This window comes from Tenebrio molitor, unplaced genomic scaffold, assembly GCF_963966145.1.
Source record: "Tenebrio molitor unplaced genomic scaffold, icTenMoli1.1 SCAFFOLD_153, whole genome shotgun sequence".
Classification (NCBI taxonomy): Eukaryota; Metazoa; Arthropoda; class Insecta; order Coleoptera; family Tenebrionidae; genus Tenebrio; species Tenebrio molitor.
Window position 1 is genome coordinate 1 of NW_027184105.1, and position 19,475 is coordinate 19,475.

General features: G+C 32.2%; 1 protein-coding gene and 1 long non-coding RNA gene across 3 annotated transcripts; both read left to right on the forward strand.

Moving 5' to 3' along the window:
- The first annotated feature begins 38 nt into the window (after nt 1–38).
- LOC138140707 (uncharacterized) lies at nt 39–4,468 on the forward strand. The gene is made up of 2 exons (XM_069061693.1): nt 39–4,211; nt 4,270–4,468. Exon 1 carries the CDS (start codon nt 1,298–1,300, stop codon nt 2,900–2,902), a length of 1,605 nt encoding a protein of 534 aa, XP_068917794.1. The 5' UTR covers nt 39–1,297; the 3' UTR covers nt 2,903–4,211; nt 4,270–4,468.
- A 10,287-nt stretch (nt 4,469–14,755) lies between these two features.
- LOC138140708 (uncharacterized) lies at nt 14,756–19,215 on the forward strand. Of its 2 annotated transcripts, none has more exons than XR_011162711.1 (2): nt 14,756–16,036; nt 16,088–19,215. It is a non-coding gene; the product is annotated as an uncharacterized lncRNA (long non-coding RNA). The 2 variants fall into 2 exon arrangements; XR_011162712.1 differs by having other exon boundaries at nt 14,756–16,031.
- Nucleotides 19,216–19,475: the final 260 nt, after the last annotated feature.

Sequence of the window (19,475 nt, forward strand, 5' to 3'; positions counted from 1 at the left end):
GAAATGAGTTCCCAAGTCGTTGAAGCTTATTCCACCAATATTTTGAAAAATATTGAACTGGTGAGTAGATTAATTAAAACAAAAGAAGAGTATCATAAATATGTTAATTATTTAAGAAAAACCATTTTAATTCTTAACAAATGTGTTAAAAATAGAAGTGACCGTGTAAAAAGTTTTAACAAAATTGAATCAGATCTATCTATGTTGAAAAAATATCTTCAAAATGTTAAACCTAAATTTGGTGAAATTAAATATTTAAAAAACAAAGAACTAATTTGGCAAGATGTTGAATCATGTTTTAAAGGTAGAATTAAAACGGGTGTTATAACAAACTTGAAAATTAAAAGCCCAAACGAATTTCTTAAAAAAGCTTTTCGAAGTTTTTCTCTAAGAATTAAAAAAGAAGTAAGAACGTCTTTGTTAAAAGTAAATGTTGTTTTTGCTGGATTGTTTGTTAAACCAAGAAACGCAGAAACATCCTTTAAATATTTTTCAACTAAAAATGGTGTTATTGATCAAAATACAAATTTAAACGAATGGTACCTATAAAGTGTATGTAAATGATAAAATTTTAACTAAACTTGAAGATTTTCAAGAAAAAGATAGTGGTTGGGCATTATATGAAATCTTATACTTAAAAGTTAATATAAATAAATATAATCCGATAAAAGTTGGTTTTTCAACTTATTGTGATTTACCCACCTTTATTCAAAACACGAAAAGTGTCATAAATATTAAAAATAATGATGAGTATTGTTTTCTATGGTCAGTTGTATGCGCTTTGTATCCAGCTGTAAAAAATAAAAACGTTTCTAGAGTATCATCATATCCTCATTTTAGTAATGTTTTAAAATTTGATAATATTTCATTTCCCATGGCTTTAAAGGATATTCCTAAATTTGAAATCATGAATAAATTGGCTATAAATGTTTTTACAATAGAAAAAAAGGAAATTTTACCTTTACTTTTGAGTAAGACTGATTTCTCACCACGTATAAATTTACTTATGTTTTCAAAAGATTTAACTGATGGAGTTAGCAGCAAAAATACTCACAGAGATCATATGGATTTTACGAGCGGGGATGATGATGATGATGATGATGATGATGAGAAACAAGAAACAAACAAGACTATATTCCATTTCACATATATAAATAATTTATGACGTTTAATTAGTAAGCAAGTGGGTAATGTTAAAAAGAAGAAATGGTTATGTGAAAGATGTTTAAATCGCTTTTTGAATGAAGGTGTATTGAAAAAACATTTAGATGATTGTAAAGTTTTAAATGAAACTAAAATGATTCTTCCTAACGAAAACAATAAAATCATGAAATTTACAAATTTTAAAAATAAAATACAGGTACCTTTTGCCATTTACGCTGATATTGAAAGTATTCTTCTGAATTATAATGATAATAAAAATATAAGTAAAACTGAAATATATCAAATACATAAACCATTTTGCATAGCATATTATCTTCATTGTTCTTACGACAATTCCATTTCAAAATTTAATACCTTCACAGGTAAAGATTGTATTGTATGGTTTGTTCGAGAACTTGCAAAAATTGCAAAACAATTAAATTCAATTTTTTCAAATATTGTCCCATTAAAACCTTTATCCTCTGATGAACAAAATAACTTTTTACATTCTTTAAAATGTCACATCTGTAGTAAACCATTTGTTAATTCTGATGTAAAAGTAAAAGACCATTGTCATCTTACCGGAAATTTTAGGGGTGCAGCACACAATTCTTGTAATATTAATTATAAAGATTCATATACTATACCAGTACTATTTCACAATTTGTCTGGTTATGACAGTCATTTTATAATTAAAGCACTTGCCACTGAAATTGATGGAAATATAAATTTGCTACCTCTAAATAAGGAAAAATATATTTCCTTTACAAAATATGTGCAAAATACCAACATAAACTTTAGATTTTTGGACTCTTATCGATTTATGTCTAGTAGTCTTGATACATTGTCTTCGATTTTGACTGATAACCAAAAAGTTATTACCAGAAAATATTACCCCAATGATCGTGAATTTAATTTAGTTGTACGAAAAGGTGTCTTTCCCTATGAATATCTCGACTCTTGGGAAAAATTAAATGATACTCACTTACCACCCCAAGAAAAATTTTATAGTAAAATTAACAACACTCAAATTTCTTGTGAAGACTACAATCATGCTGTTAATGTATGGAAGCAATTTGATATCAAAACGATACAAGAATATGCTGAATTGTACTTGAAAACTGATGTCTTACTTCTTGCAGACATATTTGAAAACTTTAGGATGCAATGTTTAGAAACATATCAATTAGATTGTCTCCACTACTACACTGCACCAGGTTTTGCATTTGACAGTATGTTAAAAATGACTGAGGTAGAATTAGAATTATTAACTGATGTGGACATGATTATGTTTATAGAAAAAGGGATAAGAGGTGGTGTTTCACAATGCTCCAATCGCTATGCAAAAGCTAATAACAAATACATGGGTAAAAATTTCAATCCTAATGAACCCGTTAGTTACCTCATGTATTTTGATGTTAATAATCTGTATGGTACAGCGATGCGTTATCCTCTACCTTTTGCAGACTTTCATTGGATTGAAGATATAGATATTTATCGTGAGAATGTTTTAAATCTTCCTGAAGATAGTGATTACGGATACATTTTTGAGGTAGAACTTTCTTATCCTAAAGAACTGTTTAACACGCATAAAGATTTACCATTATGTCCTCAACATTTAGTTCCACCTGTTTCCGATTCAAATAATCCAAAATTGTTAACAACATTATATGATAAAAAGAAATATATTATTCACTATAGAAATCTTCAACAAGCTCTTAATTTAGGTTTAAAACTTAAAAAATACATAGATGCTTAAAATTTAAACAATCACCTTGGCTGAAAAAATTTATTGATGTAAATATAGAATTGCGAAAATCATGTGTGCATGAATTTGGGAAACATTTTTTCAAATTATTAATCAATGCTTCGTTTGGAAAAATGATTGAAAATGTAAAGAAATATAGGATTGTTAAACTGGTGACTAGATGGGGGGGTAGATTTGGTGCTAATTACTATATTTCTCAACCAAACTTTCATAGCTGTATAATTTTCGATAAAGATATGGTTACTTATAATAGAACTTAGAAAATTAAAAGTAAATTTTAATAAACCGATTTATGTTGGAATGTCTATTTTAGACATGTCAAAAACAATCTTGTACGATTTTCATTACAACTACATATTAAATAAATTTGGAAATAGTGCTAAACTATTGTATACTGACACTGACAGTTTAATTTACCAATTTCTTGATCATGATATATATGAACACATTAAAGAAGATATTAATAGATTTGACACATCAGATTATAGTCAAAATAATATATATCAAATTCCTCAAAAAAATAAAAAAGTGGTTGGATTAATGAAGGATGAAAATAATGGTATCATTATGACCCACTTCATTGGTTTACGTTCAAAAATGTATACATTAAAATTATTAGTGAGCGATCAGGAAAAGAATGAGCAAATAGATAAATTAAAAGCTAAATTGGTTGATAAAAAACAAATAGAAAATTGTATTTCAAATTTAGGAGTTATCAAAAAGGCAAAGGGTATACAAAGCTCTGCTATGAAACAAATCAGTTTCAATGATTATTTCGACTGTTTATTTAACAATACTCAAATCGAGATTTGTCAAAATGCCATTGTTTCAAAAAAGCATGAAGTTTATAACGTTCAACAAAAAAAAGTTGCTTTAAGCCCCCACGATGATAAAAGAATTGTCAACTATCTTTACACGGACACTTTACCCTGGGGATATTTTGATTGAGATCTTCTCTTCTTTTGGTTTAATTAATTTACGTGAATTGTATATTTTTATTCAAACCTTACATATTGAATAATTCCAGTTGAAAGAAATAAAATGTAGTGGTTGGTGGGATAAGGTGTTTACAGGTGGGGACAGATTTAAGAAATCAATTGAGTTGGAACAAAGAAGGAAAATTGTTCCAACAACGTTGCAACTCGTACATCATAAAACGTCTGGTGGAACAAGGTTTTGTCACATTTGCAGCAAATATTTTTGCTTCTGTGCAGAAAATTCAAGACAAAGAAAACAAAGCCTTGATTTATTTTGTTATGAAACGTTAGAAGACAATGAACAATACAGCTCACCAATCAATGTAAGTATAGAAACCATCAATTTAGATAATTATTTATATTATTATTATTATTATGTAGAATTGGAGCTGAGACCGAAATCTATCTACTTCATCATCAAAGTGTGCATCAAGTTTGTTTTTGAAGATGTTGGGGTTGGATGCGTTTACAATTTCCTCACTCAAACCATTCCACTCGCTAAAGACCCGATTTGGAAGGAAATGGCTTCTGTGTTTGTGTTTATATAAGAAACAATAAAATAGTCTTTTATTTATAACAAGCAATGTATTTTTTTTTTTCATTTTTAGTTTGCACATAACTGTGTAAAGAACAAAAAAATAAGATGCGAATTATAAAACAAAAAACTTCATTGAATATTGAAAACAATGATTTAGTGCGAGAAGATTGTGTAAAGCATGGTTTGTTATTTCCATCAACAATGAGATGTTTAGTTATTGGTCCATCGAACTGTGGTAAAACCAATGTCATCATAAGTTTAATTGAACATCCAAATGGGTTAAAATTTAAAAACGTCTATGTTTATTCGAAAAGTCTGTATCAATCCAAATATGTCTATTTGGAAAATTTATTGAAACCTATAAAAGGTATTGGTTACTACGGTTTTAATAATAGTGAAAATATTGTAAGTCCTTCGGATGCACGAGCAGATTCGATTTTTATTTTTGATGATGTTGCTTGTGATAAACAAGATGTTTAGTTTATTCACGCCAAGAAAGCAATTACAAGAAAACACACATGGAGCATTAGCAAGAACAAAAAGTGGGAACAAGATGCATCACTTGCACAGAAGTCTCCTACAGTCACTCTTGAACTTATTTGTCGAGACTCCACAGAAGTCTAACTCGTTACAGTAAAAGTTGGCCAGGCGAAGGGCACTATTCAAGGGTGAATTGTAGGAGTAATTTTGTTTATGGCAGTAAACATGAAACAAATTCGGGTGTCTGAGGTTACATAAAGGAACATTAAAGCCGATACGAAGCAGAGCATCAGAAGAATCAACATTATAGTTAATTATTTTATGTAGAAAACACAGCTTGTGACAATCCCTTCTGGTTTTAAGTGAGGGCAAAGACATGTAAGCGGCTACAGAGTGCAAATCATCAAAATTGATATTTTGAGTTCTCAGCTTATATTTCAAATACTTCAAGAAATTGTTCTGTACCGACTCGATACGTGAAATGTGAGTACCGTAAAAAGGTGACCAGATAACACAATTGTATTCTAATATTGAGCGGACCAAGGAATTATATAATATTATAATCGCTCTGGTGTTCTTAAAATCCACTGTCCATCTTTTTAAACATCCCAGCATTTTTCTTCCCCTAGAAATCAAGAAGTCGTAATGTTCATGAAACGATAAATTGGAATCGAAAAAAAGACCCAGGTCTTTGATGGCATTGATAATTTCCAGCTGCTCCCCTTCCAATGAATAATAAGGAACGGAGGGCACAGTTTTCCTGCTGAAACACATTGCCTTGCATTTGCAAACATTGAGTTTCATACCATTGCGTGCGCACCAGTTTTCAATTCTTCTGACATCCTCCTGAAGATCAAATACATCCAGCTGCGTTTTGATGATTTTATAGATTTTTAGATCGTCCGCGTACAGCAGCGATGCCGAGGTCAGACTATCAGTGATGTCATTGATGAAGATTATGAATAATAATGGCCCGATAATAGAGCCCTGCGGTACTCCAGACGTGCTACAGTATGCAGACGACCTCACACCCTTAAGGACAACATGCTGAGTTCGATTGGAAATGTAGGTAGATGTCCAAGATAGGAACGGGTCGCGTACTCCGTACGTATATAATTTATTCAAAAGGATCTTGTGATTAACAGTGTCAAATGCTTTGCAAAAATCAGTATAAATGCAATGCACATCAAAACCGCCCTCAAATGCTTCAAAGACATTATTAACAAAGGCAAAATGATTGGTTACCGTAGATCTATTAGCGAAAAACCCATGCTGTGATGGACTGATAACAGTTTTGAAGGAAGCGGACAAGTGTTTGGCAACTAGCTTTTCAAAGATCTTGGCGGGAACTGATAGAATACTGATGGGTCGGTAATTCTCGAAGTTTTGTTTAGAGCCAGATTTAAACACTGGAGTGACAAGAGCTGATTTCCAGCAGTTCGGAAAAACACCTGAGTTGAGTGAATACTTAAAAATACGCCACAAAGGATCAGTAAGCGATGTACAGCAATTTCTGTAAAAAAATGGAGGCAGCCCATCTGGCCCAGCACCTTTATTACAGTCGAGATTAGTTAGTTCATAAAAGACACTATCTGAAGTAAAGTCAAAGTTTTTGAAATCAACGCTCAAACCGACAGGATTGTCACAAGCAGAAGCAGGTTGTGTGGTGACGATATCATCATAAACAGAAGAAAAATGTTCCGCAAAGGTATTAACAATATTCTCATTACCACATACAGGGTTATTGTGATAGATCATGAGATTCGGTATTTCGTTACATTTGGTATGTTCGTTTATATATTTCCAAAATTTTTTCGGATCAGATGTAATAAAATTTTCAGTGCGTTTTATGTAATCTTTGTATGATTTCTTCAGGGCTTCTTTGCATTGTGTTCTGACTGTAGCAAATGCAGCATAATCATTCGCATTGTGACTGATTTTATAGCGACGATGCAAGGTTGACTTCCGGCGAATTAATCTACGAACCTCATGATCGAACCACGGAGGAAATGAGCTCTTACATTTTCTCTTCACAGGAACAAAAAGACCACAGACAAAGTGTAAATAATTATAAAAAAGGCTCACAGCTTCATTAATGTCACTGCAGGAATCAAAGGTGTTCCAGTTCACATTAGACAAGAGTATGTTGATTTCATCATAATCGGCATTAGAATAATCATAAAAAATGTCACAAAGATCTTCAACAAAAACATTATCAACACTTATTTCAAACATGAATGGTGGATGAAACACATCAGTCTTGCTAAATTCATTACAATTTTCAATCTTAATATAGTCATAGTTAGAGAAGCACAAGTCAAGGATATTACCATTACAATTAGTTATAGTATTAAATTGACAGAAATCACAGGAATACAGACTGTCACAGATTATGATGTCCTTATCAGAATTGGCGTTAGTATATATCAAAAAATTAGTATCACTATCATTAATCCATTTCACATTTGGCAAATTATAGTCGCCTAGAATGAAAAACGTACTGCGACGATTATTATATAATAAATTTTTCACAACCTGGACATGTTTCGCATAACTAACAGTTGTGGCGTCCGGCGGAAGATAGATTGCACCAAAAACAAAAGAATTGTCACAGCACTGTAGCGAAATCCAAACATCTTCTAAGGAGGAGTTGGAATCACTCAAACGATTGGAGGTGAGAAATTTCTTAACAGCAATTAAGACACCACCGCCAATACTTTTCCCACTGTTGTTCACATTTCTGTCGTTTCGATATACCACATACCTGTCATCCAGCACTTCAGCATCAGAAATACCACCATGAAGCCATGTTTCGACCAGAACAATCACATCAAAGTTTTCACTCAAACACGACAAGTAACAGTCATTCAATTTAGTTCGGAGTCCACGAGGATTTTGATAAAATACTTTAATGGATTTTATATTCTTGCCTGAGCGATGATGCACATTCAGATTTTTTATTGCGCTTTTATTTGCTCCGTGTTCTTGTTTCGAAAAAAAATGAAACGCTTAATTAATACTCCTTCGGGCCATATCTCATCGTTGTTCATTTGTTATACGAGAATACTTCAGTATGGGAAGACACAATAAAATCGATTGTTTTTACCTATGTCAAACGTATGCAAAAATACCCAAACATTTAATAAGAGATAATGCAAATACTTTTGTAATATTTAAACAAGATGAACTTAATTTAAAACACATTTATAACGATCATATCGGTACAGACATGAGATATGAAAAATTTCGAAATTTATGTACTTTATGTTGGAAAATACCGTTTGGATTTATGTGCATTTTCAAAGATAACGATATTAATAAAGGAAGATATCGTAAAGGTTTCGATCATTTTATTTATTTAGATGAAATATAATTTAAATTAACCTATAATATGGGTTTCAATACATAAGTATTAAATCTATTGCTATACCCCCCCCCCTCGATCAGATTAAAAAAAAACGGACCAGACCTGTTCAGACCAGTTCAAAAACGGATCAGACCTGTTCAAACCAGTTCCAAAACGGATCAGACCTGTTCAAAACCAGTTCCAAAACGGATCAGACCTGTTCAAACCAGTTCCAAAACGGATCAGACCTGTTCAAAACCAGTTCCAAAACGGATCAGACCTGTTCAAAACCAGTTCAAACAACGGATCACACCTGATTAGATTAGAAAAAACTGTTAAAAAACAGAGAATGCATAAGATAGATAAAGAATTAAAAAAAAGACTTATTATCAAACGGAAAATTATAAAGAACAAATTGGATCTATTAAAACAAGGTGAACTTGATCAAGAAAAAATGTTATCACCTCTAACGAAACATTTGGAAAATATTGAAAATATAATAGTTAGTGGTGGTGATGAGAAAAAGAAAGTTAAAGAAATTCCTACATGTTCTATACAACAAAATATTAAAGAGGAGGCACAATCATCTGAACAACCTGAGGTAGTAAATTTAAACTTTCAAAAAATTAGTGGTGAGTTAGAAGATGAAGAACCATTGCAAGCATTACCGAGAAAATATATTAATGATATGATCAAAGATGTAGAAGATATATTCGATCATAAGTATGGAGTCAGATATGACCCATCTTCTGAATCGTTTAAAGTAGGTAATTCAAAATTATCGATTGTTAATCAAGATTTAATTATACAAAAGAAAACCTATAAAGGCACAAAAGACGATCTCAAACAATATAAAGAAATTATTCTGAAAACAAATGCGCATAAACGTTATTATCAAGCCAATCAACAAATAGACGGTAGCAAATTAGCAAAATATAAAAACATTATTGCACCGTTATTTTTAACAACTCGTGAACAAGAGGAAGAGCAACAATCAACATCCGGTCAAGGTTTATCAAAAGAAGTTAATAAAAATGCAATCGATTTAATCTATTGGGATGACCCGAATGAACTTGTGGAAAGATTACATTTATTAATAGCATCTCAGGCAGCAGGCAATTTTAATCATAGAAACGAAATAATCAGTATCATCGAAGAATTACGTGAAGCAAATATTATAGAGTAAAAAAGTGAAAAATGGATAAAATTAAAAAACAAGTGGTCGATGAGATTCATAACCAAGCTAGAATTAATTTTCCCAGACGTAGAGTTATTGTTAAATCATTAAATGATCTATTTCAAGCAGATTTAGTTGAAATGATTCCATATTCAGGTGAGAATAATGGTTTTAAATATATTTTAGTGGTAATCAATTGTTTCTCGAAATTCGTATGGGCGTTCCCATTAAAAACGAAGACTGGCTATGAAGTTGTTGAAAATATGGAAAAAGTTTTCAAACAACAGCAACCTAAAAACTGATATGGGAAAAGAATTTTTCAACAAAACATTTCAATTATTAATGAAAAAATACAATATTAATCATTACAATACATATAGTGAAAAAAAAGCATCGATCGTAGAAAGAGTTAATAGAACATTGAAAAACTTAATGTGGAAAGAATTTAACTATCACGCACATTATAGATGGATTAATTTATTGGATAATATCGTACAAAAATATAATAATTCAAAACATAGAACGATCGGTATGAAACCCTCTGAAGTTAAAAAGAAACATGAAAAGAAACTTTTAAACACTGTTTATAATCGCATAAAAATTGTAAATTTATCCTCAAAATTTCATGTAGGTGATCATGTACGAATTTCAAAAACTAGAGGAGTTTTTGATAAGAAGTACATGCCAAATTGGTCAACTGAAATTTTTACCATAAAAAAAAAATCCTATTAACAAATCCAAACACATATCTATTACAAGATTATCAAAAACAGGATATTAAGGGTTGTTTCTATCAACAACAATTACAAAAAGTCAAACATCCAGATGTATATTTAGTAGAAAAAATATTAAGAAGAAAGAACAATAAAGTCTTCGTGAAATGGTTGGGTTTTGATTCAACTCACAACAGTTGGATTGATAAAACAAAAATTGTTTAAAAAAAGTTGTGGTCATTACGAACTGGAACAACTGTCTTATCGAAAACAATTATTTTACCGTAACCAGAAATTTAATTCAATAGCTTGTTTATGTGAAAGTGTTGAAATTATTATATATTGCAAGAAGGACCATTTGAAACTTTGTTTTTTGTATATAAATCTAATTAGAGAAAACTACTACTATGCCTATTCCTGTTCAAAGTAAATGTCCGAGATGCAAAGGTGAAACCGATATGGAAGGAAGACTTTGCATGTCTTGTGCCATGAAGGAAATAATTAAATTTCAAGGATTTAAACATGTTCCAAGTAGTTATTTTCCTCCTTCTTCTCATTCTTCTTCTTAAGCAAATGTATATATCTGTGTGGGATCAGATAGTAGGTATACTATTTGTGTGAAGACAACGGTTAAAGCAACATTAACAAGAAATTACACAAATGGGTAGTCAAAATTGTACTGACATTGTGAATCTAAAAATGAAAGAAAGAAATGTTCACATAACTTCAGAAACCTGTCAAGTGAAATTAAAACTTCAATTCCATAATAAATTTGATCCTTGGGATGCAATACATGTTGAAGATAATCAATACATCTGGTATGGAAGTAAGAACATAATACGTCTTCTAGAAAGGTCATTGGAAAAATTTAATTGGAAACCTATATCACGATTCGAAATTAAATTGGTCTGTCTAACATGTATGCCAAACATACAAAGATTCTCGAAAACAATCATACTGAAAAATCTAAAATCCAACACAGATAATGATGATCATCAACAATGGTATAAAGAAGAAATTATTCAACCCGTATACGAAAAAATGCAAGAACTTGAAATGCCAACAAATATTTTACTTCATATTGATAACATTAAGGGTTTTTTATAAAAATTGTGATGAAAATAAATTGTTACAAATTATTATTATTTTTTTATAATCATAAATAATTTCAAACATATATAATTACAGAAATCCATCTTCAAAAATGTCATTTTCTAATAAGTTGTCGATCGAGATGGTTAACACAAAAATAAGTGAAAAAGATGCTTTAAGGTTTCAATTACGAAACGAGCTAATCAAACAACCTATACAACGTGATGAATTGAGAAAAGTATTTGCTGTTTTAGATAATCCTCGACAACTTACGCAAACAGACATAGATCGAATTATAGATAAATCTCACATGGAAGATAAATATAAGCAAATTTTTAAGAAGATCAATCAACTACCTCGTTAATGTGGAGAAATAAGAAAATAATTTTTTTAAATTAAATTATTTATTTATTATTTTTTTAAATAAATATTTCCAATTTATACGCTTTGTGTTTTATTCTTAAAAAAAACAAAAAGGAAATATGATAGAGGCTAAGCTCATCCAGGCTAAACTCGATCTTATATACCCAATAATCACATACGCAAGGTGCAAACACTTTGTAGCTCAGTGGATCATGCATCCGTATTCGCAATCGCAACTACGTGGTTCGAATCCCGACCAGTTCAACAAAAACTTTTTTTCATTAGTACACGCGCACTAACCGCACCCGACCTTCAAATAATACGTCACAGGACAAGGTGTAATTACCTGTACAGGTAATACAGGTAAAAATAATTTTTTTCACCTGTTTTGGAAACATCTCAAAAACACCTTTAATTACACCTGGGGCCACGCCCTTTTTTGGGTGTGGTAACGGCCACTGTGACGTAGCTTCTGGTCATTGTTGACCACTTCTTCGGCTGCAAGAACTTCTTCAGCCTCTGGTCATTGACGATCGACTTCTTCGCGACCTTGAGGTCACCTTACCATTAGCTGCGGATGGACACGCCATCGAACTGTCCCAGAACCCCCCCATCATAACTACTTAGGTACATATTGCGTAAGTGTAGGACTGCTTCCTGCCAAAATTTTGTGTGCCCCGGATTTTTCTAAACTCCACAAGCAAGAGGTTTCTCGCAACGTGGACGACATGTTCCTCCCTCCAGATTATTATCAAAGAGTTTGTCAAAAAAGTTATTGTTTTTGCAGTTCCCAAGTCTTCATCATTTAGGTTTGTTCTATCTGTTAGTTAAAATATATATTAGATTATTAACAACAATGTTATTAGAAATTACCACAGTTAACTAATAGCATGATAGTTGAATTAATCATGAATTCATGATTATGACGACTCAAAACTTGAGTTGCATAGGACATCTTTTGGATCTTATCTGCATGTCCGTAATTTTGTGGAGGGATCTTAATTCGCCCCACGCTGAATCATAAAGATAAACCTTCACAATATGGTCCAATTTCACACTTAAAATTTCTTCGTTTACTTCCCAAACCAAATCTTTTGTTATCCGATAATTTCTAATTCCTTTAATAAGATGAGGTGTATCAAATAATGGTGTAATCTCTTGGTCTTGAAGTATTATTTTTCTTTCAATTTGTTGATTGTTTTCTATATAAATTTTGCTTGATTCTCTCAACAACAAATTTAGCAATCTTAGGCTCATTTTGAATTACAAGATAGTGACATAAAGATTGACACTGTTTTGACTGATTTTTAGATTATTGAGATTACTTTGATTTTAAATTTTTGACTTTTCAAAACACCCTCTTGCGGTGCGGTGAGGGTGCGCTAAACGATTTTCCAAAAATTTATTAGGGACTTTTCATTCTATAGTATTTTATTTTCTCTATGGTTCCGTTCATACACAAAATAAACTATATAGAACGCAAACTCCCTATTAAATTTTTGGTTCTTGAAAAATGCGCCATCTGTTGGCTTGTGGACGGTACTTCCTTGGCCTGCTAGATTTTAGAATGTGCATATTATGATTTATATTGGGTGGTATTTAACTGTTTACCAAATTTACCAAATTTATTCATACAAAAAAATACTTTCGTTTCCCAAAAATACTAAATGCTCACCAAAATTAAGACCATACATAATCCTAGAGCGATAACCAGATATTGACATCCTGCTAGTTTCTTATATTATTTGCTACTAAAAATAATTTTTGTTGCCTAAAAATGCTATATGTTCACCAAATTGTATTCCATATTTAATTCTGAAATGATAACCAGATAATTTTAATTTTTGTTAGTGTCTTATATTCATGCAGTAAAAAAAACTCTTTGTCTCACAAAAATACTAAATGTTTACTATATTTTATACTACAGGTGTTTTCGAAGTTGAGGTGTTCCTTTTAACATGTGATAGTATGCGTTGTTCTAAAAAATTTTAGCCAAAATCACCTTAGTAAAATGTGTACGGCAATGAAGATACAATAAGTTAATTTTTTTGAAATTTTTGAAACCGGTCCTGCTCAAATTTGCGCTGATTTGTTAGAAATTGGAATTGACAAAAAAAAATCAAATGAGCATGGACGTTAATCAAAACTACTGTCAGAGTTGTCATCTAATTATTCGAAATGGCTTTATTATTAGGAAAATAATGAGCTCACAGATATGTTGCAAATGCATGGGCAATGTTATCAGAATGCATCTGCAGCGTCCAGAGAGCGATTTCCGGAAAGACACCATTCTGGGCCAGGTTAATTATTAATCTAGTACAGCGGAGAAATGGACAGGACCGGACTTAAAATTTTAGAAAACAATAAAAATATACAATCGATTATCTCCGTTAATACAAACATTTTACTAAGAAGATTTAGGCTAAAATTTTTAAGAATAATGTGTAGTACCTCGTGTTACAAGGAACGCGTCAACTTCGAGAACATCCTGTATATTCAATTTCAAATGGATACTCAGATTTAGACTTCTTATTAGCCTCTCATACAGAGTGTCTCATAATTAAAGCATTCCGACTCCAAAGCGTTGCAGAGAGTATGCCGTGAAGCAAGTAAGAACTTGTTGAAAAAAGTTTTGAATAATTCTTAAGATGATAAAACCCTTCTAATTTTGTTCAATACAGCAACCGCATTCCTTACCTTATAATTTTCAGATCAAAGCGTTGCTCTTTTTGAACAAAAATTGCAAAAAATAAATATTATTTTACTCCGCGATAACGCTACTTTTCTAAGACAATATTTTGCATCATTATTTTCTCACGATAAATAAAATAAACGCCAAATATTCCTAATTTCTATTTGAAGAAAATTTGATGCAAACTCTACACCTTCAGTATTTTTGTAAGGAGGGGTCGCCTGAATTTTATATTGTATATCAATTGTAAGAAGAATCTACGTTTTATTAGGTCTCCTCACAATAAGGACATAGAATGCAAAAGAATTTCGCAATCGAGTATCAGCAAACGTTTTTTCGAAAACTGCACAGCTCCACATTAGCGGAAAGTCAAACATTTTTTTGTCTACAATTATCTTGATATTTTAAATTTGGAATACTCTGACCAACTAATAATGATAGCAACCGTCAAACAAACGATGTAACTTCTAATTTCTAATTTTGTAAGGTTTGGTTACGATTTTAGGGGAATTACTGGTGTTTAATAAAAGAAAGAAGAAAAAACAAAAATGAGTTCCGAAATTGATGAAGATGATCTGCCTCTGGATGTATTAGAAACGGCACGAAATACAGTTTCTAGTCTTATCCCGGAAAAGCCTTCTAGACAATATGAATCTGCTTAGAAGGATTTCATGAATTGGTGTGGCTCTAAGAAATTAAAGAACGTGTCTGAAAGTGTGATACTGGCCTATTTGGAATATAAAACTAAGATTTTGGGAAATAGTGACCTCTTCTTTAATCAAAAATTGCTGAACGTAATAGTTATTTATGTATTAAGGGCGTAATGAAGGCGTCTGTGGCCCGCGGCGTGACATAACACGGTAAGGGCCACAAACGCCAATTATGCCCGTGGTACATACAAAATTTTATGTCCCGTCGAAGTTTTGAATTTTATAATAATTTATGTAGATTCAATTTTAAAATAACGACACAAAAATCAGGAAGGTGGAATAAGCCAGTTATTGTTGTTACTGTAGTAACGGCATAAACAAGGGCCATAAAAACGTTTACAGCCCGGGGCTATAATATACTGAATTACGCCCTAAAAACTAGTCCATAAGTAGGCAAAATTCGCCCGATCGGACATAATAGTTATTTGTATAGCAAGGCTGCGAAATCCTACTTTGACGAACCGAGAGAAAAATTGTCGTCAAGGCCGCTTTGCGGCCGAGACAAGACAATCTCGAGGTCGTCAAAGGATTTCGTAGCCGAGGTGTACACAACATTTTGTGTGCAACCCGAAAATTTGTTATAAAATGAACAAGTAAAATTTCCTTCACTGTCAATAAAAATAAAGTCGGCCTACATGTCGCCATGTCGCTATGGAAACGACATAAATAAAACAATTCATTTTGAGAAAAATTGGAAAAATGTCGCAAAAAAATTACAACGTTTTTGTTCCGTCTACTTCCCCAGATTGTGCAGTGTCCAATTTAATACCAGAAAAGTCCAAACGGCAGTACGATAAGTGTTACAATGACTTTAAAGAGCGGTGTAATAAAAATAATGTGAAAACGGTGTCGGAGAATGTTGTTTTGGCTTATTTAATGGAAAAATCAAAAACTGTGAAAAGTTCAACTTTATGGAGTACATATTCAATGTTGAAGCTCACGCTGAACATACGGGATAGCATTGGTGTTACGAAGTTTCTGAAATTGGTACCTTTTTTGAAAAAAAATCAGTTGGTTATCAGGTGAAAAAGTGTAAGGTATTGACACGAGACCAGATCAATTTGCTGTATAATCTGCCCTTTTTTTAGGTCATTTTAATCATGGGAATATTAGGAGCCATGCGAAGAGACGATGACGAACTAACCAAAATGTCTATCGATGACATCAAGGATGAACATTCTGTATTAATAGTGGCCGTTCCTGACACAAAAACTGACATAAAACGAACTTTTACTGTCACCAATCCAGAATTTGTAAGATTATACCGCAAATATGCAGCTCTTGTTTCGTGTACTCATCCAGAGTTAAAAAAAAATTATAAATTGTGCAGTGTCGCATTTGAAACCTGAAAAATCAAAACAGCAATATAAAAAATGTTACAGTGACTTTGAGACTGATGTAACAAGAAGAATGTGAAAACCCTGTCGGATAATGTTGCATTGGCTTACCTATTTACTGGAATTTATTTATTGTGACAGGTAAACGTTAAATTCTGTTATAAGTTTTAGGTTATTTTAATCGTGGAAATATCAGATGCCGTGCGAAGAGACAAATAAACCAAAATGTCTGTTGATGCCATTCATGATTCAGGATATGTTACTACTTACTAGTTACTAGATATTTCCCTTTTTGACCGGTGGAAAATTAACCTAATTCATACGTGTCTGTTCTAGATCGATATTTTTTACCGACTCGTCAATACGTCAATCATCGAATCATCAGGGGTGCGTTCAGAAATCGTACCCAGGTGCACCTAGGTCGCCATGCGCCGTTCGTAAATTGCCGGTAATGCAGACATGGTCATCTGTCATGCGTTCAGAATTGTTTGGGTGATTGCCTGACGGTGTTCCCAAGTTAGAGCTTGTGCCAACTGTCATGATCGATGACCTTGACAAAAGCTGCGCGAAGGCGGAGCCCAATTTTGATAAGTGAAACGTAAAAACGTTGGTCGTTTAGTTCAAATTTTCAGGGTGGCGGCAAATTTGCATTTTACACTGTTCAAGGATTTGGATTAGAATGTCCGACATCATCTAAGGACTTGTCGGCTTCTAGCCAAATAAATATCAACATAAATTAGCTCACAAATCTGTAAAGCGTGACAAAATGCTACCGATGTTTTTAGTTCGAATAGTACAGCCGCTTCGGTACGCTTTTTGGTTTCTGCGTCATCGATCATGAGAGTTGGCACGAGCTCTACCATGCTACATGAGTCCATGAGTGTGGGAAGAATTGCCGCACATGCGCAATAATAATAATAAACTGTCAATTCACCGTCATTTTGGCGCCTCAATAATAAGCTGGGGCTGGCTAAGTCGCTAAGGACTATGTATTGCCAATTTGGTGATTTTTTTACCTTTACCTATATTTTTTTAATTTAATAAAATAATATAGGTTGAACGGAGTAAAATAATGTAATATGTATTTGTTTTAAAAAGTTTATTTGATTTATATAATTTTCTTCAGTTTATATTTGTTTTAAAAGGCTTATACAGTGAACGGCAAAAGTATGGAATAAATTCATTACAAATGAAACAAAATTTTTTTCAAAAAAATCTTTGGACAGATCAATTTTAGTTTATAAAAATACATATTTTAATACAAAATAAAATTCCAAGCAGTCATTTGTTTCCGAGTTATGACATCATCGATAGTTTTTTTAAATGGAAACCCCCAATTTTTTTTCTTAATTCTGATAGCGCTTTTAATTGTCTAAACGCCAGTATAAAAAATTTGTTACCTTACATAAGGAAATTTTTGAGAAAAAAAAATAATGTTGGAAAAAATAAATTTTATAACGAACAAAAACAAGTCAAAAACTGTGTTACTAAGTACTTAAAATAATAATACGAAAGTGTTGCTGGAATTGTTTTGCATTGTAATTGGACAGTGTCTAAATAGTTCTGCACTCTTGCAGGTTTCGTTTTGTATTTTTTTCTCACAATGACAGTTGCTAATGTTGCTATTATTTCTTCATCATCATTACTACTTTCTTCTTCGCTTTCAGATGCTAAATTTAAAATAAAGTCTGCAACTAACGCAATTGGCAATGTCCACATTTTATTTTATACGTATGTACAATTGTACATAACCACAAACCATAGAATAGAACAACTCCCACTCCTACCAGTACCACAAAATTGCAACAAACCGTTCACAAATGTGATGTTGCCGCGGCACATCTCGGCAATGACGTCATAATCCTTGGATGTACCATTACCTTACCATTACCTATTCCCACAGCACATTTCTGAACGCACCCCAGGCGACCACTCCATTTGAAATTGGCGGGAACTTCAAACCGGATGAAAATTCTGTACTAATAGCGGCCGTTCCTGACACAAAAACTGGCATAAATCAAACTTTAACTGTACCCAATCCAGATTTTGTAAGATCACACGGCAAATATAGAGATAGATATGTTGTAATTGTGATAATAAATAAATATTGAAATGACTTTTACTTTTACGGCCGTCGTCAAGGCAACGGCCTGCTCTAGGCACGCGAAGTGCTCATTTCGCGTACGGTTGCACACAAAAGTCTTTTTTGTTCTAGATTGTATAGTCCAGACAAAATAAATGTGAATCCTGACTTTATTAAGTCAAATTATTTAACATGTTCAAATCAAAATGTAAAGAAAACAATAACAAAGATTTATGATGGGAAACAGATGGTTATCCACCACCAAAGTTGCAGGTAGAATTTCGAAAACTCGCTGTATTTATATACCTGCCCCTTTTCGAGAACGAACTACATACCATAAATCTTTATTATCGTTATCAGGTTATTAAATAATTTGACTTAATAAAGTCAGGATTCACATTTATTTTGTCCAGTGAACAAAAAACAGTCACTTTGACAACCGATTTAGGTCATAAAATGTCAACATTTTTTATCAGTTTTCGAAAAAGTAGTTTTTTTGAGCAAGTGCTTAATATAAATGGATAGCGTGAATATTTATATTTGCAGTAAAGGCCCGTAACGTGAGCGTTCCACATTTGGTGAACATTTAGTAAAATCGGTAAACATATAGCATTTAGAATGCAAGCAACAGTAAAACAATAGGAAACATTGCTATTTTGGTGACGCTGTTCCCATTTTCCAAAGTATCATTATTTGGTGTCCACTAAGAATTTTTGATGTTAATTTAATTTTTTGGAGGACAGTGCTAGGGGTGTATAATTTAATTTGGTGAACATTATATTAATACCCATTTATATTTATGAATTTTATTTTATTTATTTCCATTATCCTATCACAAAAAAATGTTTTCATTTAAAATTTTTTATTTTCAATCTTTTCTTATACATTTCAACCGCATTTACAAAATATTTTGTTTTTATACATTAAAGTTCTCGTGTTCTTACCACTTAAAATTAACTTTAGAGATGGATAAATGACCGGTCATTTATTTTTGGTCAAAGTTGACCGGTCCTTGATCGGTCAATTACCAGTCATTATTGGTCAAAAAGTAGGAAC

Excerpts from the sequence above, each read along its gene's own strand:
- LOC138140707 (XM_069061693.1), top strand. The coding sequence starts at position 1,298 with ATGATTCTTCCTAACGAAAACAATAAAATCATGAAATTTACAAATTTT.